Consider the following 22739-nt stretch of genomic DNA (forward strand, 5'->3'; position numbering starts at 1 on the left):
CAACATGATGTTCGCCTTTGGGAACCTGATTCATTAGAGAAGGCATTCAGGTTAGCAAGAAAAATGGAAAGCAAAATTATGGCAACTAGGAAGCATACCATTCACAACTATAAAGATGGAGGTGTTGTTGCCCATAGTCTTCCACAACCTACAAGGTTGACACCACAACAATTGGAAGAAAAAAGAGCAAAAGGGCTTTGTTACAATTGTGATAGCAAATACACAAAGGGTCATAAGTGTGCTGAGAAGAAATTATTCTACATAGATTGTGAAGAGGAAGAAGAAAAGGAGCAAGAAAGGTCAAAAGAAGAAGATATACTCCAGGAACAAAGCCTAGATGAAGAACAAATAAATCCAACCATATCTTGTAATGCATTGGCGGGAATTACCACTCCTCAAACCATCAAGATAGAAGGACAAATCAAGAAGAAAAAGGTAATAGTGTTGATTGATTCAGGAAGCACCCACAATTTTATTCATTGTAGGGTAGCAAAAGAATTGAATTGCTTCCTATATCCAGCACCAGAGTGTCAAGTGATGATTGCAAATGGAGGAACAATAAATTGCTCTGGAAAGTGCCATAATATCAAGCTATCCATGGGAGAATATGTATTGACTAGCCCAATGCTTTCCATTCCAATGGGAGGTGCTGATGTTGTACTAGGAGTCCAATGGCTACAATCCTTGGGTACAATAGCTTTTAATTTTCAAGAACTTTTCATGAAATTTTCTGTGGAAGGAAAGGAAGTTGAATTAAGGGGTATTGCAGGGAAACCAGGAAAGATAATCAGCTCTAATGGTATGACAAAGCTTCTAAAAAAGGAGCAAAGGGGTGTAATTGCACAATTATGTTCGCTAGATGTTTCCACATTAGAATCATCTATTTCTCCAGATCTCCAAAAAGTCCTGGACAATCATTCCAAGGTATTTGAGACTCCCAAAGGTCTCCCACCTATGCGTGATCATGATCATGCTATTCATCTGATTCCAGGAAGTGTTCCTCCAAACATCAGGCCGTACAGATATCCCTATGTCCAAAAAAGTGAAATTGAACGTATGGTTGCAGAAATGCTAGAGGCTGGTATAATTCAACCGAGTCAAAGTTCTTTCTCTGCTCCAGTAGTATTGGTGCACAAGAAGGATGGATCATGGCGCATGTGTCCGGATTATAGGGAGCTCAACAAGCTCACTATTAAAGATAAGTTCCCCATTCCTGTCATTGATGAATTACTGGATGAATTGCATGGATCAATTTACTTCACCAAGTTGGATCTTCGTTCAGGATATCATCAAATCAGAATGAAGATTGAAGACATTCCGAAAACGGCATTTAGAACTCATGAGGGTCATTATGAATTTTTGGTCATGCCTTTTGGCCTTACCAATGCACCTTCAACATTTCAAGGTTTGATGAATTCAATTTTCAAACCATTCCTTAGAAAATTTGTGTTAGTATTTTTTGATGATATACTATCTACAGCAAGTCTTGGAAGGATCATGTTGAACATGTTGACAGGGTGCTACAACTATTGGAGGAGAAACAATTATATGCAAAAAGATCCAAATGTTTCTTTGGAGTCCAGGAGGTGGAATATTTGGGTCATATTGTATCTCATGAAGGAGTTAAGGTAGACCCTAGCAAAATTAAAGCCATTAAGGAATGGAAAATCCCCACATCCATAAAGCATCTGCGAGGATTTCTTGGGTTGACAGGGTATTATCGCAAGTTTGTTAAGAATTATGGGAGAATAGCAGCACCTCTAACAACATTATTGAAGAAAGATGCATTTTCATGGACTCCGGAAGCAACAAAGGCCTTTGAACATCTTAAAGAGGCAATGTGCCAAGCACCGGTCTTAGCTACACCGGACTTCACAAAAACCTTTATTGTGGAATGTGATGCTTCAGGAAATGGAATTGGTGCTGTTCTAATGCAAGATGAAAGACCCATTGCTTTTGAAAGTCGTCCAATCAAGGGAAAGTTTTTAAGCAAAGCTATTTATGAGAAGGAAATGTTGGCAATACTCCATGCACTTAAGAAATGGCGACCCTACCTAATGGGAAGACACTTCAAGGTAAAAACAGATCATGATAGCCTTAAATACTTTTTAGAACAAAGATTATCCTCTGAAGAGCAACAAAAGTGGGTCACAAAGATGTTGGGTTATGACTTTGAAATCATCTACAAAAAAGGGAAGCAAAATGTGGTGGCAGATGCACTCTCAAGAAAGGATGAGGATGTGGAAGCATTGTTGTGCGCTATTTCTATTATCCAACCAGATTGGATAAATGAAGCAAGGGAGGAATGGAAGAATGACGAAGAAGTGTGGGCACTTATTCGAAAGCTACAACAAGATTCCAGTACGTCTGATACATTTAGCTGGAAAAATGATTCGTTATGGTACAAAGATCGCTTATACCTCTGTAAGAATTCCCAGCTAAAACAAAAGATTCTTATGGAATTGCACACTTCTCCCTTAGGAGGGCACTCAGGATTTTTAAAAACTTACCACAGGGTTAAGAAGGAATTTTTTTGGGATGGCCTTAAATCAGATATTCAAAAGTTTGTGGCAGAATGTTTGGTTTGCCAACAAAATAAAGTTGAAACAATTAAGACACCGGGTCTATTACAACCTTTATCCATTCCAAGCCAACGTTGGGAGGAGGTTTCAATGGATTTTATCACAGGTTTACCCAAGTCTGAGGGAAAGAGTGTCATCATGGTGGTAGTTGACAGACTTACCAAGTATGCACACTTTTGTGCATTATCACATCCATTTAAAGCCAGTACAGTTTCTACTGCATTTATGGAAACAATTCAAAAGCTACATGGAAACCCAAAGATTATTGTAAGTGACAGAGATCCCATTTTCACTGGAAATTTTTGGACAGAATTATTTTCTTGTCTTGGTACTCAGTTAGCTCATAGCTCATCTTATCATCCTCAATCTGATGGGCAAACTGAGATAGTAAACAAATGTTTGGAAGGATATCTTCGTTGCTTTGTATCTGATAAACAGACACAATGGGTCAAATGGTTGCCTCTGGCTGAATGGTGGTATAACACTTCCTTCCATACAGCAACAAAAATGACCCCATTTATGGCACTTTATGGGTATCAACCACCATCCATCACATCATATTTAAGAGAAAATTCTAAGGTTCAGGCAGTGGAACATCACATCGAACATCAACAACAAGTCCTCCAACTCTTAAAGGATAACCTTGTGTTGGCACAGAATAGAATGAAACAACAGGCAGATCAACATCGCAGTGAAAGAAGTTTTGATGTAGGTGATTGGGTATTCCTACGGCTACAACCATATAAGCAAATGTCCCTCAAGCAAGCTAAGAAGGATAATAAATTATCACCAAAGTATTATGGTCCGTACAAGGTGTTGCAAAAGATTGGTACTATGGCATACAAATTGGAGCTTCCTGCAGCTTCTCGATTGCACCCAGTTTTCCATGTTTCATGCTTAAAGAAGGTTATAGGCGACAAGCTCCCAGTTCAAACAATATTGCCAGAACTTGACGAGGAAGGAAAAATTATATTGGAACCGGAAGCAGTCATAGAAACAAGAACTCGACAGCTACGAAATCGATCAATTTCAGAGTATCTTATCAAGTGGAAGAACTTATCCGCTGAAGATTCCACATGGGAGGATGAGAATTTTATGCAGAAGTATCCAGAACTACTCAAGCGTTGAGGACAACACTTTTTTGAAGGAGAGGGGCATGTTGGGTCCCTATAATACTAGTGATTACCCCATTACTATTGTAGTTATACCCCTTATTTATATTGATGTACCCATGTAGTGCCCATATTGTTACTATTGTGCCACATAGAATCCCACTATTGTTATTGTTGTGCCCTACAATATTATTGTTATGTAGGCTTTGATTGTATTGGGACCACTTAGACTCCTATATATAGAAAGTAGGTATTTTCATTTGTATCATCCAAGAATTGTTCATTTATGTAATGTAAAGGAGGTTGCCCCCTCGAAGAGGCTGAATTCTAAGGCATGGATCTCTCTTTTCTATCTTTTTGTGAGCTGGTTTCATAACAATGCCACCTTGAATCCTTTGTCCTCCATCGTCGAGATAGATACCAGGTTCTTCTTTAGATCGAGTACATATAGTACTTCTTATAGATGAAGAGTAACATTCCCAACATCCTTCACAGGATAGGTGGCATTGTCTCCAAGGATAATTTCCAAATTTGTATCATTTTCAATCAGATTTGAAAAAGCTTCCTTATACCCAGTGAAGTGCCTTGAGGCACCACTATCAATCAACCAATTTCCCAAAGTGTTCAGAGGAGATGCAGTAGAGAGGGCAGATATAAGATAAAATTCCTTTTTCTTGTTATCAACAACATTAGATTCATCATACCTAGTGTTTCTAGATCTCTTGGGAGGGCGACCATTTCCTTGATGAGGAGCGGGAGCATTCCTTTTTCCTCGGTTGTTGAATCTGCCATTCCTTTGATTGTTGTTGCCCCTGAAATTGTTGTTGTTGTGGTTGTCATCATCATGAGGTGTATCCTGTTGAAATTTGGTACCGGAGGACAGGTGGTTCCCTTAGGCTTTGATCTTTGGCCTAGGGAAAAGTGTCCAAAAGAATTTAATTTTTCTCCTAAAGTGACTTTATAATTTTATAAAGTTAAATCTAATTTAAAAGTGACTTTAAGTGATAAAGTTACTAAGTCTAATTTTAAAGTAACTTTTATAAAGTAAATGAAAAATTAGAAAGGAAAAGTGACTTTGGAAATAAATGACTAAGTGGGTCTTTATTAAAGTGGGGTGAATTAAAAAATAGAAAGTGAGATTTAAATGAGCATTTAATCTCAACCATTGATCTAAATCTATTTCAGCCATTGGATTTAGAAATCACCCAAAAGTCACTTGGAGTTATAGTAAAGGAGGAAAAGGTCATTCATTCTTTCATGAGCAGATTGGGAGAAGGAGAGCAAGAGAGCAAGAGAGATTTCTGAGCAGGGAGGAGAAGGAGACAGCAGCTTGGCACACATTCCAAGGCAGCAGTTGAGCAGATTTGTACAGCTGATCAGCACATAGTGAAAGGCAGATTTTTGCACAAAAATCGAGGAGCAGTTTGCTGATTTTTCTGTACACAAAACGGAGGTCGTACAGCGTTTATTGCTGTCCTGTTTGTTGTAATTTCCAGATTGCTGTGAGGCACAGGAAAGGAGATAAGTTGTAAATTTGCTTGCTAATTTTTTGTTGAATAATTCTCACTGTAAAAAGGCAATTTTCAGAAATAAAGAAGAGCTCTCAAACTGGTTTTCCCCAAGAGTTGTAGGGGGTTTTTCCAGGGTCAAGTTGACCAAAAATATCAGTGTTTTAATGGCTGTTTTTTATTGCTGATTTTTAATTCTGCAATTTCCAGCATTCTGAAAAATTTCCAGAATTTGTGTTTTCAACAATATTTATTTTTTTCAATCTGTTAAATGTATGGTTATGGGAATGGGCATTTAAGTACATGGGAGAAATAAGGAGAAACTGAAAACCGGGGTGGGAAAACAGAGATTTTTACATGGTATCGGAGCTTGAGTGCTGAAGGGCAGTTTGAGACAGCAAAAGGAAAAATTAGAGTTGCTGATTTTTCACTCAGAAAATTCCAGCAAGCTGATTTTTCCATAAACAACAGTTTTATCTTTACTACAGCAGTGCTATTTTTCAGTTTTAGGACAGCAGGATGTCATTGAGATTGAGGGTGGAGCAATGCCCATGAGATAAGTCCTCATTCCTCATGTGAGAGGAAAGAGCAATGCCCATGAGATGTGGACAGCATTGTCCAATCTCTACCAGAGTACCAATGAGAACCGGAAGATGGTCCTGAAGGAAAAGCTGAAGAACATTAAAATGGGGAATGATAGTGCAGCTGGATATCTCACAAAGATTACCAATGTGAGAGATGAGTTGGCAGCGATTGGAGAGGCCATTCCATCCACTGAGTTGGTGCGGATTGCAGTGAATGGCCTCCCCCGTTCATGGTTGAACTTTGCTGATGGGGTTTGTGCACGTGAGACCCTTCCCACATGGGAGAGGTTTTGGGATGATTGTATTCAGACAGAGATCAGGAAAGGACAGCTTGGGGCAGCCAAGCCAGTTGAGCAGGATGAGGACGTAGAATTGGTGGCAGGAGGCAAGAAAGGCAAAGGGAAGAAGCAGGCTTTCACAAGCAATGGTGGGGGCAAAGACAAAGGTAAAGGTAAACAGGGGAACACACAGAAGGACTATTCCAAGGTGAAGTGTTGGAATTGTCAAAAGATGGGACACTATGCAGTTGTGTGTCCGGAGAAGAAGAAGAAGAAGGGGAAGAACCAGGACATGGCAGCTTCAGCAGAGATTGAGGACTTTGCAGGTCGTTTTGACCGGGAGTTTGCGTTCACTACGTGTGAGTCCTCTAGTGCAGGATCACCTGCCACACAGGTTCAGAGGGAGCATGCTTTTCCCTCGATTAGCGGAGCATCTTCAGGTATCTGGTATGTGGACAGTGGGGCTTCACGTCATATGACAGGAGTCCGTGAGTACTTCTCAGAGCTTTCAGAGAGTGGCACTGATATCGAGGTAGTACTCGGTGATGACAGAGTTGTTAGAGCAGTCGGGGTGGGGACAGTGACATTTCAGAGGGAGTCCAAACCTCCCTTGAAGGTGTCAGAGGTTCTTTATGTGCCAGGGATGAGGAAGGACCTCATATCCGTCTCAGCTTTGGAGGACAGAGGATATGAGGTACTGTTCAGGGGAGGACAGGTGTTGATGTATCCCAGGGGCACTCCAGCTGATTCAGCTAGAGTGATAGGTGTACGCCATGCAAAGGTGTACAAGTTTGCATTCCAGCCCCTTTTGGCATTGAGCAGTAGTACCGATAGCAGAGCTAGCAGTTCTGAGCTGTGTGAGATTTGGCACCGCAGGATGGGACATATGTATCATGGAGCCTTGAGGACATTGCGGGAGATCACTACAGGAGTGCCAGATTTCAGTACTGATCACTTTGATACTTGCAGAGGTTGTGCGATGGGCAAGTTTGCCAAATCCCCTTTTCCCAGCAGTGACAGCAGAGCGACTGGGATACTTGATTTGATTCATTCCGATGTGAGCGGTCGGATGTCTCATGTTTCCTTGAGTGGATATGAGTACTATGTCTTATTCATTGATGATCACTCCAGGAGGACCTGGATTTATTTTTTGAAGACCAAGAGTGAGGTCTTCAAACGGTTTCAGGAGTTCAGAGCTCTTGTGGAGACTCAGACAGGTCGAAAGATCAAGTCCTTGAGGTCGGACAATGGAGGAGAGTACACCCTTGGAGAGTTTGTTGACTATTGTGCGGAGGCAGGCATTAGGAGGGAGTTCACTGTTCCTTACAACCCCCAGCAGAACGGGGTTGCGGAGAGGAAGAACAGATCCATCATAGGGGCTGCCAAAGCCATGTTACATGATCAGGGGTTGCCATTGTTCTTATGGGCAGAGGCCTGCAACACAGCTGTTTACTTGCAGAACAGGAGTCCGCATCGTGCCTTGGGGCACATGACTCCGGAGGAGGCTTTCTCTGGGAAGAAGCCTGATCTTGGTCATCTTCATATCTTTGGATGCATTACATACTCCTATATACCCAAGGAGAAGAGGACCAAACTAGAGCCCACCGCAGAGAAGGGTATCTTTGTGGGCTACAGTGAGACCTCAAAGGCCTTTCGGATTTACATCCCTGCACAGAGGAGAGTTGTTGTCAGACGGGATGTGAAGTTCGAGGAGGACAGGGCCTTTAGGAGGTCACGGGAGTTAGAGTACCTGGATCAGCCAGACCCTCAGCAGCAGTTGAGTCAGTCACAGGGATCCAGTGGGCAGGGATCAGAAGGATCAGGAGGTACATCTATGAGGATGTCAGGTCCGTCAGTGAGCAGTGGCTCATCGAGCCAGAGGGGTGGTGCTCCGGGCAGCATGCAGAGCAGTTCACAGAGCAGTTCACTAGGGAGTCCACTGATGGACAGTTCACACGGTACCTCAGCCTCTACAAGTTCAGGTGCAGGCAGGAGGACAACAGACAGACAGTCAGGAGTTCAGGCTACTGATGGTGATGAGGAGGAGGAGTTTCATTCTCCTATGGGAGAAGCATGCTCAGGGAAGAGGAAGCCCAAGTGGCTTCAGGACACCTTGAGAGATGCCACATCTGTTGCTGAGCCGAAGAGGCCGGTCAGAGAGAGTAGACCACCTGAGAGGTTTTGTAGCTATATGGCGATGGTTACCAGCATCCTTGACTCTGAGCCTTCTAGCTATGAGGAGGCAGCTAGCCAGCAGGTCTGGAGAGAGGCCATGCAGGAGGAGTATTCTTCTATCATGAAGAATGATGTTTGGGAGGTGGTGCTGAGGCCTGAGGGCAAATCCGTGGTTACTTCCAGATGGCTTTACAAGGTAAAGCATGCTGCAGATGGCAGCATTGAGAAATTCAAAGCGAGGTTTGTGGCTAGAGGGTTCTCCCAGGTAGAGGGAGTTGATTATGAGGAGACCTTCGCTCCCGTGGCTCGATATACTTCGATCCGCTCCATTATATCGATAGCAGCAGAGATGGGTTGGAAGATCCACCAGATGGATGTGAAGACCGCATTTCTCAATGGCTTCATACAGGAGGAGGTGTACATTGAGCAGCCACAGGGCTTTGAGGTGCATGGGAAGGAGTCCCATGTGTGCAGATTGAAGAAGGCCCTTTATGGCCTGAAGCAAGCTCCCAGAGCTTGGTACTCCAGGATAGATGCATACTTGCAGGGGATGGGTTTCACAAAGAGTGAGGCAAATCCGAACCTTTACTTTATTGTGATTGGTGAGGAGCCTCTCATTCTGGTGTTGTATGTGGATGACTTGATCATTACAGGTGCAGAGAGACTCATAGAGCACTGCAAGAGAGATCTTGCGGCGGAGTTTGAGATGAAGGACATCGGCTTGATGCATTACTTTTTGGGTTTGGAGGTGTGGCAGGAGGAGGGGCATTTCTTCCTGGGGCAGGGGAAGTATATTGTGGACATCCTTAGCAGATTCCACATGGAGGATTGTAGACCCATGTCGACACCGATGATCACCAACTGGAAGAAGCTTCATGCTTCGGATTCCGAGTTGGTGGATCCCACATTGTACAGGCAGTTGATTGGTTCCTTGATGTATTTGGTCAACACTAGACCAGATATTTGTTTTGCAGTCAACACGATGAGTCAGTTTATGTGTGAGCCGAGGAAGGTTCACTGGGTGGCTGCAAAACACATTTTGCGGTACTTGCAGGGGACAGTGGATTATGGTCTGGACTACAGGCAAGGAGATGGAGTGAGATTGGCAGGATACACTGATTTTGATTGGGCAGGTTGTGCTTCTGATAGGAAGAGCACTTCAGGGTGTTGTTTTGGGTTGGGTTCAGCAGTAGTGTCATGGTTCAGCCGGAAGCAGCAGTCAGTAGCACTGAGTTCAGCGGAAGCAGAGTATATGGCAGCCAGTCTAGCTAGTTGTGAGGCCATCTGGCTTCGCAAGATGTTGTTTGGCTTATTTGGTCAGCCGTTGAGACCTTCAGTGATTTACTGTGATAATCAGAGTTGCATTAAACTCACGGAGAATCCAGTATTTCATGACAGGTCAAAGCATATCGGGATCATATATCATTTCATCAGAGACTATGTTCAGAAGGGAGTTGTGAAGCTTGAGTATATTTCCACTGATGAGCAGGTTGCAGATATCCTTACCAAAGCCTTACCACGGGGCAAGCATGTCTACTTCAGAGACAAGATGGGTGTGGTGAGGAACACCTTCCTCGGTAAGAGGGAGTGTTGAAATTTGGTACCGGAGGACAGGTGGTTCCCTTAGGCTTTGATCTTTGGCCTAGGGAAAAGTGTCCAAAAGAATTTAATTTTTCTCCTAAAGTGACTTTATAATTTTATAAAGTTAAATCTAATTTAAAAGTGACTTTAAGTGATAAAGTTACTAAGTCTAATTTTAAAGTAACTTTTATAAAGTAAATGAAAAATTAGAAAGGAAAAGTGACTTTGGAAATAAATGACTAAGTGGGTCTTTATTAAAGTGGAGTGAATTAAAAAATAGAAAGTGAGATTTAAATGAGCATTTAATCTCAACCATTGATCTAAATCTATTTCAGCCATTGGATTTAGAAATCACCCAAAAGTCACTTGGAGTTATATTAAAGGAGGAAAAGGTCATTCATTCTTTCATGAGCAGATTGGGAGAAGGAGAGCAAGAGAGATTTCTGAGCGGGGAGGAGAAGGAGACAGCAACTTGGCACACATTCCAAGGCAGCAGTTGAGCAGATTTGTACAGCTGATTCAACACATAGTGAAAGGCAGATTTTTGCACAAAAATCGAGGAGCAGTTTGCTGATTTTTCTGCACACAAAACGGAGGTCGTACAGCATTTATTGCTTTCCTGTTTGCTGTAATTTCCAGATTGCTGTGAGGCACGGGAAAGGAGATAAGTCGTAAATTTGCTTGCTGATTTTTTGCTGAATAATTCTCACTGTAAAAAGGCAATTTTCAGAAATAAAGAAGAGCTCTCAAACTGGTTTTCCCCAAGAGTTGTAGGGGGTTTTTCCAGGGTCAAGTTGACCAAAAATATCAGTGTTTTAATGTGTTTTAATGGCTGTTTTTGATTGCTGATTTTTAATTCTGCAATTTCCAGCATTCTGAAAAATTTCCAGAATTTGTGTTTTCAGCAATATTTATTTTTTTCAATCTGTTAAATGTATGGTTATGGGAATGGGCATTTAACTACATGGGAGAAATAAGGAGAAACTGAAAACCGGGGTGGGAAAACAGAGATTTTTACATATCCCTTTTATTAGGACACTCCCTAGCATAGTGGCCAAACTTGTTGCAAATGAAGCATCTTCCCTTCCGTCCATTTTTTAAACCCGGCCTTCGTTGACATTACTTGTTTGAACTTGCATTGTTCTTCTTCTTAGCATGAGCGGAAATTGCAGTAGGATCATTCCTATTTGAAGGCATATCTAGTTCCATCATCCTTGTTTCTTCTTGAGAACATCTAGTCAACATTTCTTCAAAACATTGAATCATGTCATTGTTAAGAATAGTGGTGTTGAACACGTGCCATTCACGAGCGAGTCCTCCAAGGGCAATGAGAGTAAGCTCCCTATCGGCAATAGCTTCTCCAATCGAAAGAAGATCATTTTTTATCTTAGTAATCCTCATGAAGTAGGATTGAATGTCTTCATTTCTTCCCTTCTGTAGGATTGAATGTCTTCATTTCTTCCCTTCTTTATATCCTTCAGCTTGTTCTTGAGGAAAAGAACTTGGTTTGCATTGCTAGATTTGAACACGCCAACCAACCTGTCATATATCTCCTTTAATGTGTTCAAATCGGAGATGTAAGCAACTAAATGCTTATGAATGGAATCCCTAATGATCTTCTTGGCATTGACTTCACCTTTCTTGTACTTTGTCTTAGCAGTAGCCAATGCATTTGAAGGAGCTTCTGAAATTTGTCCTTGCACATAATCCATAACATCTTGCTCTTCTAAAGTCAAATCAAGAGACATCTTCCATGCATTATAATCAGACTTATCATGAAGCTTATCATCAGACTTGAAGTAGGATGTGGAGGCCATTGAATCTTGTCCTTGATCAGTGATTGCTCCTCTTAGTGATTGCTCTTCTCACTCTTGCTTGGGCTTTGTCTTCACCTCAACTCTGATACCATGTTAATTTTAGATAACAATGGTATGTTATATGCTTAAGAGCAATTTTACTTCAATTTTCTTATTAGCTCAATATCAATATCCAGTTTAGCAATCACATCAACATGACAGTAAAACGCAGCTAGAACATAAACAATAACAGTAGAAGACAAGCCAAGACAAGAGGACACAAGATATGGCACCAGCCAGGGACAAACCCCAATGTGGGGAAACCCTTGATCAATTCTTCTTATAATTCTTCAAAAGTTCAGCAGAGAGAGAGAGTACAATATACAATTTTCACTTGCCCAATCAAAGTGAAATCTGACTAGTCAAATTCCTCAATTCCTTGTATTTATATGCAACGTTGTGGGCTTGAGTGTGCAAATTAGATGGCTGGCCAACCTTGACAATTTGTCCATAATCAAAATATATTCATAATTCCATTTGTACATGTTAGAATAAGATGATCTTTAGATCAATTCTACACCTCTGGGAGAGAGGAATCCAATAAAAATATCAGCGGCATCATATGAGTTGTCCAAGGTGAACTTTGCCCCTAGTTGCCAAATTTAACAGGATATTGCATTCAAATTTCAAGAGAAATCTAATTCCTTTGAACCTTTTCTCCTCCCTAACTTGGTCAAGTCCATCAGTTTGTTGCTCAACCCCAAACCCTTGACCTTGTCTGGGCCCACTAGGGCTTCTTTGTGGTCCGCAACATTGTAATTCCAACTTCACAAGGATTGCTTAGAAACCCTATTCTTCTAGGATTCTTTGGTTTAGGGCACCCCTTATCAAGACATACCTCTCAACTCTAGACCCTAGTATCCTCTTAGCACTTGTTAGAGAGCCATACATCTTGCTTCTAAAGAAAGTAAGCTTGTCATCTAAACCTCTCTTGTGAATAGGCTTTGGAATCACTTTGCATCCAATCATTGATCTATCTTTCCTAGTGATTCTTCTCATACCGGGACTCTTCCCAACGATGAAAGTCTGTAAATAGCAGGGAGTTTTAGCTGAGGTGACAGTGGGCTATTGCTCCATTGTTGCCACTTGACCTAGTAATTGCTCTATAGAAAACCCCTCCTAGGATCCCTGCTAGTTTGAGCGGTAACACAACCTATCCCACTACTATAAAAAAGGTGATAGCTGTAATGCACTTTCAAGACATAGAACACTCACAAGCAAATAAACCCTCTAGAACTTCATTGTAATTTGTATGTCAAAACATTCTACAATGTGATATCCATAAAAAATGAAACAGAATGTAAATTTATGAGTGGCATTCATAAGCAAAGATCATGCTGTTATGATTACCTCAAAATTTGGTATCTGCAGAAATCGTTTCAAGATTTAAAAATGGGTGCAAAAAGTTGAGTTCAGCAAGTTAAATGAGAATAACGTTTCATGACAATGCTCAATGACAAAAAGAAAATGGCAAACTTCTGGTATTTCAAGAAAAGTATGAGAAGTATTCTTCGCCCCAAAATAAAAACAAATGCATGCATTCAATTTGAGTAAAGTTCTGCAACATAAAAACCTTGTACACCGCTCCTTTTGCTGAGATCTTTAAACTTCTAACTCTTCCTTGAAATAGATCAGAATTGTTTCCAGAAATGGACACCTTCAGCTCACTACAATGTTCAATCTGTAACAGGGTGAAAACAAGTTGTCAGTCTTCTCTAATATGACTTGTCTTCCCATTGACCACTTCTGTAGCCTTGAGAAAATTAAAATATAGGTTTTACTCATCACTCTTCCATTTTAGCTCTCTCTTTCTCTCTTGCACACAAACTCACACTCCACCCAAAGGCAGACATACACAAAGGAAGAGATACAATTGTAAAAATAAAAGCGGGCACATAAAATTAGGTAACTAGAACATCACTATGTACAGTAGATATAAGACCTGTAGTGTTAGCTTTTGGATTACTCTGAAAGTGCTTACACTGTGTATGGGGGTGCTTCATGTGATTTGGGAACATGGTGTATGTTTGGTCCCTTAGATGTTCCATGATGGATTCGCACATGAGCGATGGTTTATGATGGATTTGCGCATTGCAGATGGCTTCAGCAATGATTACTTGACCTCATTTGTGTGCTTGTTTGACCTTCTTCCCTAGAGCAGTGGAGTTTTCTTGAAAATCTGGTTGACGTCTTTCGCAATGGCCACATGGAGATGTTTTTTTGCTTGGAGAACGCCCTACTTAGGAGTGTTGTGCATCTTGGAGAAGGATATCAAGCCCTAGATAACACGGGGCAGCCTGGATTCTTGTATGGAGGCTTTGAGTTGGCTCAAGAATCTCTAGATTGCAATAATGTTGATACAAAGGGAGTGGGCCTACAAGAGTACATGGCTTAGGAGGATTGATGGAGCCTTTGGAGGTTTGTAGGAGTGTTGGACTCACCTCATGGAGCACCCTTGCATTTGGAGCCTTGCTTGTCGATGACATCACCTTGAAGCTTTACATGTGTACCCTGGAGTGTAGCTTTCCACATGTGTCAATCTACATGTGTTATTATAGGTTCCTTTTAAAGTATCGGTCATATATGTACTCCCTTACTTCTCATATATATAGAAGAAGGAGAAAGTCCTTTCATTCATCATCATCATACTCTTCTCTCCATACTTGTCTTCTTGGAGTGATTCACTACAATTTATGAGGAAGCTCCATGAGAAGCTATGGAAGGAAAAGAGGACGTCTTTTTTGGGAAATTGCTATTGTGAGTCTGTGACTAGGGTTTACCCTTGTGAAGAAGACGTTGGAGATGATGATTGCTTAATACTCTTTCATTCTTGTTCATCTCGAGTTAGAGATGTGACTAGAGGAGTGCACTAGTCATCCTCTCTCTCTTATAGCTTCAATTGTATTTGATCTCTCTCTCTCTCTCTCTCTCTCTCTCTCTCTCTCGGAGTTGCTAGGTTTCTTGAACTTCTTGGAGTATCTTGAAAATTAGGGTTAGTGTTTCATCCTTTGGAGATTTGGAGATAAGGATATTTTGATGAAATTGTAGGTTGTACTTGGTGAAGAGGAAGAAGAGGAGACATCTTGCCTTGGAGGACCTTGAGTGATTCATACTGGGTGGAGCTAGGGTTTTCCACTAGGCTATGGTATATAAATGAACTTCGTCTTATGCATATTAATGAAATTTTCAGCTGTCCAATACTTGTGTAGATTGCAGATTTGATTTTTAGCCATCCATGTTCTTCATGGTTTGTAATTTCCAACTATATATGTCTTGCTGATTTGACATAAAGTAAAGATAATTGTGTTAAGTGATTTAACATTATAATTTATAATTGAAGAAGATAAAGGTTATTTTGATGTTGTATTTACTGCTGTAAATAACAGGTTTCAAATCTGGTTTATATATGGTCACATTGCCTTAGGGGATTAAAATTTATCAAAACACTTCGATGTTTTTCTCTTGGATTTCCTGGAAGCTTGGGGTTGTTAAGGATTGAAATATTGTCCAATGTCACTGCTATTTTTATTTCATAATAACAGCCTCAAGGATGAAAATTTACAAGGTTAAGATCATAAAAAACCTTAGGATGTTAGATACCTCAATCCTTACCTAATCCTTATGGATTCAGGTATCTTGTAAATATTTTTATAAATATTAAGTTAGGAGAAATATGAAGAGTCATAGGTGAAAAAGAAGAGTGATCCAGACCTCTTGCAAGATGAAACCAAAGGCAACTTCCTCTCGTGTATATGCATGATATGAGTTAATGAACATCATTCAACTATGGAGTTACTCCTCTACCTGCCAATGCTATCAGAGCAGGCTATTTTAACTCCATGATTCCCTCCTTCCCATTGCTAACCATGGGATGGCTCATTCTCTTCACCATGTGCAGAAATGCCCCCCATAATTTGGTGTCAAATCTCTCTCAGTAACGTCCGACGTTACTTCTGCCGCGAGCAGATCTAGTGTTGCTACTCCCTTTCACTTTGTCATTACCGCCCGTCCTCTCTCCGCTTGGTGAGAATGAGGGTTGAAAAGTTCACCAGATCTTCATTCTCATTCGTCGTTGTGGTTGACCTCTGATTTTCAACTCATCAATCTTGTCACTACCTCATTTCGGCCCTTTCTCAACTTACTCATAATTGTATGGCCACATAGAAGCACAATAATGGATGGAATGTAGGGCAGCCAACTTCTACAAAGTTTATCCAGGTGCCATGACCTCTATAGAGCATTTCAGAGTGTGTATAAAGGATTTACTATTGGCTCAAATGGGCTTTTTACAAAATTTCATTTTGTTATCTAGTTTATAAGATATCATTGTTTGAAGTCTCAAAAGTATATAAAACAGTGCAGCCACATGTACCTTGCATTCCAGGAAGAATTTTCTCTCTCCATGGGCCACGACAAATCAAGTAAATGGAAAGATTTCTTCGATACCTCAAACGGATCTTCAGCAAAATTTGATTTCATCACTTGTAACAAGAGTTGTCTGGACTCTAAACAATCAGTGAGTTAAACTCACTAGGCTTGGAGAAAGAAACATTTCTAGTATTAGAAGATTCCACAACCTGAGAATGGTTTCTATAGATGTGGTGCATCAACATCTGTCGCCCTTGTTATTGTAATGATTTTGTTTATAAAAATGCTGTCTGTCATCTCCATTTTTGTGTAGTGCTGGCTGGTAAAGAAAATTATCCAAAATGGTCCACAAAGATCAAACACACTCTTGATTTTTTATGATTTGTGGGATGGCATTTGTGAAGAAGAGGATGACGGTGGACCTATCAGAACTACAATAGATAAGGAACTTGCCATGTTGAATAACAAAGACAAGAAAGCATATGCCTTGTGTAAGGACCTTAAATTCAAATATCAGAATATGTAATTTAACACACAATTTAAATAATTTAACTAATGAATACCAACCTGCCTGCTCTGCTGCGAAGCTCTACTGCAATTGTTCTGTTGTAATTTTGTCCTAGCTGCAGTTCTTGTCCCGGCTATGTTACCTGTTGTCGCGCGGATTGACACGACAACGCTCAGACCGGGGGCTGTCACTCTGATCCCCGATCCCTCCGTTTAAGCCTGTCTCCCGCGGCTAAGGGGGGTAGTCCCTGTGAGATGATGAGGCCAACTGTCGACCAGTTGGTTGGGAGACACGAGATACGATATAAAAAGCACTCGATGGATTTGATTAATTTAGCAGACCAGTGCCTTAAGAGATTGTGTTTAAAACGATTGCTTGTTAAATGATATAAAAATATGGACCATGAACAGCAGTCATCTATCATCAGCTAAATCACAATGCTCTTAGAATGATGAAAACGATATCCAGCAACTGAGAATTTCGAAAAAGATAAAGATGAATGCTTTAAACCACCATGAATCATAAACCATTAACCAGATATCAATTTCGCATCTCGACTTGAAAATTTAGATCTCAGCATGAAAAATATGACTATTTCCGAAAAATAACTGGATCTAAAAAAATTTCCACAAAATTTTTATATTTTTTCGAAATTTTTTTTTTTTTTCTTTTTTAATTTTTTTTTTCAATATTATAAAAAAAGGAAATTAAAAAATCTAAAAATTTAAAATTTAAAATCTATTCTAAAACTAAAATCTAAAAAAAATTTAACTATACAAAACTAAAATCTACTAAATCTAAACTAAATGATTAAGACTATTCCTAAAATCAAAATTAAAAAAAAAAAAAAAAAAAAAAAATCTAAAATCTAAATCTAAAGGTATATACATATAACCTAAGTCAAAAAATAAAAAAGGAGATTTAATAATCCTAAAGCAAAATCGCATTTCTTTTTATTTTCATATATATCAAAACAAAACTATAAAGCAAATCTAAATCAAAATGAAATCGAATTAAAAAAAAAAAACTATACTAAACCCTGTCTAAAGCTAACCTACGTAACCACTCTAAAACACACACGAAAGAAAAGGAAAAACGACTATTTGCAGGCGGAAAAGATTTTCAAGAGAAGACGGCGTGACCCGGGTGTGTAAGAGCATAACGTTCTCAAATGCGTGAACAGGAAAATGCACAGATAACGGCGGCAATGGTAATCAAATTTGAGATTTACGGAGGATGGAGAAACGCAGAATGCGGTCATACAACACGATAGATCTAACGGAAACTGAGACTCAAATCAAAACCACAATGATGCTAGGCGGAAGATCATAAACGTTATAAAGAATTGAAATGTTCATTTACTGAATCCGCAGGGTTTGCAGACTCAGACACCAGATGACGGCGTTTTGATAGCCTCGAGCTCAGAAAAAATGATGAAATTAACACGTATTTTCACGGAGATCAACAATTCAACAAACTGCTTTGGAGTGTACCTGAGGATGCTGCGTTGAAGGAGTTCTATTAAGATCGGATCTTCTTTCCTGGTTTCCACGATTTGGCGGCGGAAATGAGTTTTTTTTTTGCAGGTTATTTTGACGACGTGGAATGAATCGATTTTTACCTGGCACGCGATACCTCTCAGTAAATTCTCGTTATCACCATATCATGCCATACTCCTGAAGCATCCGACGCAGACTTCAACTGATTTTTTCTGTAATGCAGGGCCACGGAATCTTCAGCAGCTGCAGTCACACGCAGTTTTGCAGTTGTTTTCAATGAGCAGAGGTGACTTCACAGGTTTTCCTCCTGTAGACAGCAAGGATTTGTGGAAGCGTTTCATTAAAGCCACCCCGGAGAATGCTGCAAATGAGTTCGAATCACATGATGTATGATCCCGCCATTTTAAACCGTGGGAAGCTCAGATCGATGCCTAACTATGATGAGCTGAGCCACGCAGATAAAAAAAAATTCGATTTGGCAGCGGACAGAGATTTAAAACGAAATGAAACCCTCCACGCACGGCCTTAAGCAATCCAGCGTTTGAAAACTTTCGATTTGGATTGAAATCGACGAACTCTTACGCTCTCAGCACTCTATGAATTCGCTCACAGTACTCTCAGTCGATGGTGATAGTCACGTGAGAACCTGAGCACATGTGAAAACTGAAAGATAGGCGTGTAGTCGATAGGCAGCAGGAGTATGGAGTGATAGCTGCTGACAGGGCATGGGGCCACGAATGAAATCTGATTTCCCTGTCAAAAACAATTTCAATTTTTTTTTTATGTGATAAAATAAAACCTAAAAACCCTAAACCCTAATAAAAACTGCAAAAAAAATGAAACCCTAATGAAAAAATTTGAAACTCTAAGACAGCTGATTATTTTACAAATTTGGCCCCTTAGCAGCCAGATTTAGCAGTAAGCACATAAATATTTTAAAGAAAAGAAATTTCAGATCGTCACTGTGAAAAACTTCAGAAAATTTCTCATGCAACATAGAAAAATAAACCGAATGATAGACCCAGGATCAAATCCAACTGGGCTCAGCAAAAAATGCTTGCGGGAGTTGGCTGGTTCAGCCGAGAACTTCCCCGAACGCCCACAAAATTTCCTTCAATGATATTTTCTGCACAGCTCAAAACAACTGTCAATAAAGAGGGCAAAAATGCTGTTAGATCTCAGGAAATAATGGAGATACCTGCCATTACTTCAGAAACCCTAACAACACTCAAACCCTAGCAAGTGAACAAGATACCTGTGCTCACAATACTCTACAAAAAGCTATTATTAACGGCTGAAAATAACATATGCAGAAAATTAAACAATCTCACAACATTTCAAGAGAGTAACACCAGCAAGATATGGACCCCAAAGTCTTCTTTTATTAACCAGAAACAAATTTACAAGAGAGCTTCTTCAGTATCAGACTCACAGATCGAATGATCTGAAATGACCACCTAAGACCCTATATAAAGAAAATGATCCCAACGGCTAGTTCGAGTGATCCATGTAGAAATGATCTCGACCGTTGATGAGGATCAAGACATCTCTTGATCTCATCCGTCGATTTATTCACTTAAAATATTATTATATTTTATTTTTTTAATTTTTTAATTTTTTAATTTTTTATTATTTTTATTTATTTCATTTTTTAAATTTTTAAATTTTTTTGAATTTTTTATTTATTTCATTTTTTTTTTTAAATTTTTAAATTTTTTATTATTTATTATTAAATTTTTAAATTTTTAAATTTCTTAATTTTTATTTATTTTATTATTTTATTTCATTTTTTAAATGGATCATCGAACTAAGCCTTTGGAAACATCACCTAGGACCTAGGACTTAGGACTCACGAGGGGATTTAAAACATTTTCAACCCTCAAGACACATTTCATGATGACTTTTTACAATTTACATCTCAAGGGGACAAACCCACTTAATACAGACCCTCACAAAACACCCAGTTCTGCGACACAACTATAATCTAGCAGATCAACACACTAGGATTCTCCTAAAGTTCTAATGACAAAATCCATCCCGGCTTTGGGGTCAGGTTTGAAGGAAAACTCTGCCGATCCATGGATCAGTGAGACGAAAAACCTTCCGGGACGTAGATTACCACTAGAAAGTTAGGTCCACCTAGGCAATACACATACACGACTCATGTCTGCTAAGATTATTTACAATTCATACATGCAGACTGGGTTTACAATCAAAATGATCAAGCTGTTGATGACTGCAGGATGGTACGGAAACGCTGATCAGGTGCTGCCCCTTTTTGCAAAGAAAAGGGAGGTGTACTGCATGGGTAGTTGACCAGTAGTGGTCAACATCTGGCTCTACTTGGGGACACGTTGCTGCACTGTAGGAATGTGAGAATCCAGAATCTGCACCCATACAACACACAGATAAAAATAAGTAGCGTCCATTCCAAAATCATCATATACATTAAGCACAATAAAGATAAAAGCTCTTCATTTATTAACTATCTAAAGCAGAAACGAAAATGCGGAAAAAACAAGGAGTAGGGTTAGAAATACGATACAAAGGATGCCCTACGGCATCAGATGTGTTCAATATAGTGCATACTGAGCATTTGCCTGCTTTCAGGCAAATCTGTCGGCTGCTTGTCGGATGTACCATGTCCAATTCTACATAAGGTAGGACTTTTTCCTATCCGAAAATCAAGCTGCTCACGGCCGTCTGATGCGTCAAATCTTCTCCTTATTTTCTTTCTCTTGCGCTTTTTCTTTCTGGCAGGTTGAATTACTGATGACCTGGAACTTTCTGTTTCAAAACTATCAGATGAAGTATGTGTGATATGTCTTTCTTTAGCCCGCATCTGATCTTTATCATTCTTAAGTCTATCTGGATCACCTTCAATCAACCATCTTTCAATTGAACCAATGACCTCCTCATAATAAGATGGAGCTTGTCGCAACAAATGAGAAGGCTCCTGATCTATTGATGTCACCTGGTTTCTTTCATCTTCCAATTGCTGAAACCTTTGAACCTGTATTCTAATGGAATCCATCTGTCTAGAGTGTTCAACCTTTATATCACCGATTTGTCTGGCATGATGTTCTTCCATTTTATTGTTCTTTTCCTTTATGTCCATCAAGTAATGCTGCATGAAATTTATTTATTCTTTATGATTCGCTTGCATGTCAGCGAACTGATTATTATGATTGAACGTCATGATAGTCATTTCCTCTTCCATAGTTAGTAACTTGTTTTGCATAGAGTCAATTTCCCTATCATGATCAGCTTTCATGGTCACCATATTTTCCTCTAAGACTGACATCTTGCTATGCACGTTTCCAATTTCTGTTTCATATTTAGTTTTCATGGCCTCCATTTCTTTAGCATGCTGATTTTGCGTGACCTCAATCTCCCTATTACGTTTTTCCAAGTGGGTGTATAAAGTTTTCACATCATTGACATAATTAGTTTGATTGATTTCCATATTTCTGACCAGCATCATTAGATCTCGTAAAATTTGCTTTTGCTCTTCCCTTTCATTGTCATTTGTCCCTGATTTTTCACTATCATGAACTTGATCTGCAATATTTCCAGTGGATGACACATTCTGACATGATGAATCGTGTTGGGATCTTTCAGCTGGACCGCTTATCAAATTACTTTCATTTTGTTGCACAATTTTAGAGGCAGAAGGCAAGCTGTTTGGATAACCATATCTATTTTTAAAAGCATCGACAATGTCTTCTAAAGAGGTGAAAGATTCCTTTGGAAAATTGTTAAACCAATTCAAAGCATCATCTTCTAAAGAAAGGACAAATAGGCGCATTTTGATATCTTCATGATTAAACTGAGGGGATCTACAGTATATGATCATGATGCGAGTAAACAAGACTAGATGCCTTCTAACAGCGATTGGATCACCACCCGAGAAAATAGGTAACTTAGGAATGGCATCTTCCAGAAAATCATGGAGACGTTCAGTAAAACGACATGGCTTAAATGAATAATCCATGATGAATGATAAGGGATTAGATGAATGATAGAACTAGATCTTTGCTCAAGAAAATCAAGAGATGAAAGAAGTGGAGTCGCCACTTGAACAATAAATCTGATTCTAAGATCCAAGAAGTAATCAACAAACAGATATGCAGGAGGCTTCTTGTCTGGGAAAAATGAGAAAATGGAGTCGCCACCCAAACAAGAAACAAACCCAAGAGATGTTGCTGATATGGGATGAAAAGATGCCAAAAATATTGAATTTGCCAGCTCAACTGAGAGATGAGAGATGAGAAGGTGAATGTCGATGAAACTCCAGGAACAGGAAAACTCTGTCCCCGGCAACGGCGCCAAAAAATGTTGGCGTTGCCGGGCCAGATGAAAAGATAAAAAAGAGAAGGAAGATTGTCGTTGAAACACCGAGAACAAAATGTCCCCGGCAACGGCGCCAAAAAATGTTGGCGTTGCCGGCTCAAACGAACGATAGGAAGATGAACGATGAATGATGAAAGTCGTTGAAACACCGAGAACAAAATGTCCCCGACAACGGCGCCAAAAAATGTTGTCGCGCGGATTGACACGACAACGCTCAGACCGGGGCTGTCACTTTGATCCCCGATCCCTCCATTTAAGCCTGTCTCCCGCGGCTAAGGGGGGTAGTCCCTGTGAGATGATGAGGCCAACTGTCGACCAGTTGGTTGGGAGACACG

General features: G+C 40.0%; 1 protein-coding gene across 1 annotated transcript in view; it reads right to left on the reverse strand.

Annotated features, from left to right (window-relative positions):
- Positions 1-22739, reverse strand: part of LOC149149331 (uncharacterized) — a 109832-nt gene that overhangs the window by 43194 nt on the left and 43899 nt on the right. The window contains exon 3 of the mRNA XM_089441375.1: positions 13250-13357. Coding sequence (XP_089297501.1) covers positions 13250-13357 — 108 coding nt within the window. The remainder of the gene's footprint in view (positions 1-13249; positions 13358-22739) is intronic.

This window comes from Pinus tabuliformis, chromosome 9, assembly GCF_031772625.1.
Source record: "Pinus tabuliformis cultivar Carrire ecotype Pingquan chromosome 9, CPIR1, whole genome shotgun sequence".
NCBI classification, from domain to species: Eukaryota; Viridiplantae; Streptophyta; class Pinopsida; order Pinales; family Pinaceae; genus Pinus; species Pinus tabuliformis.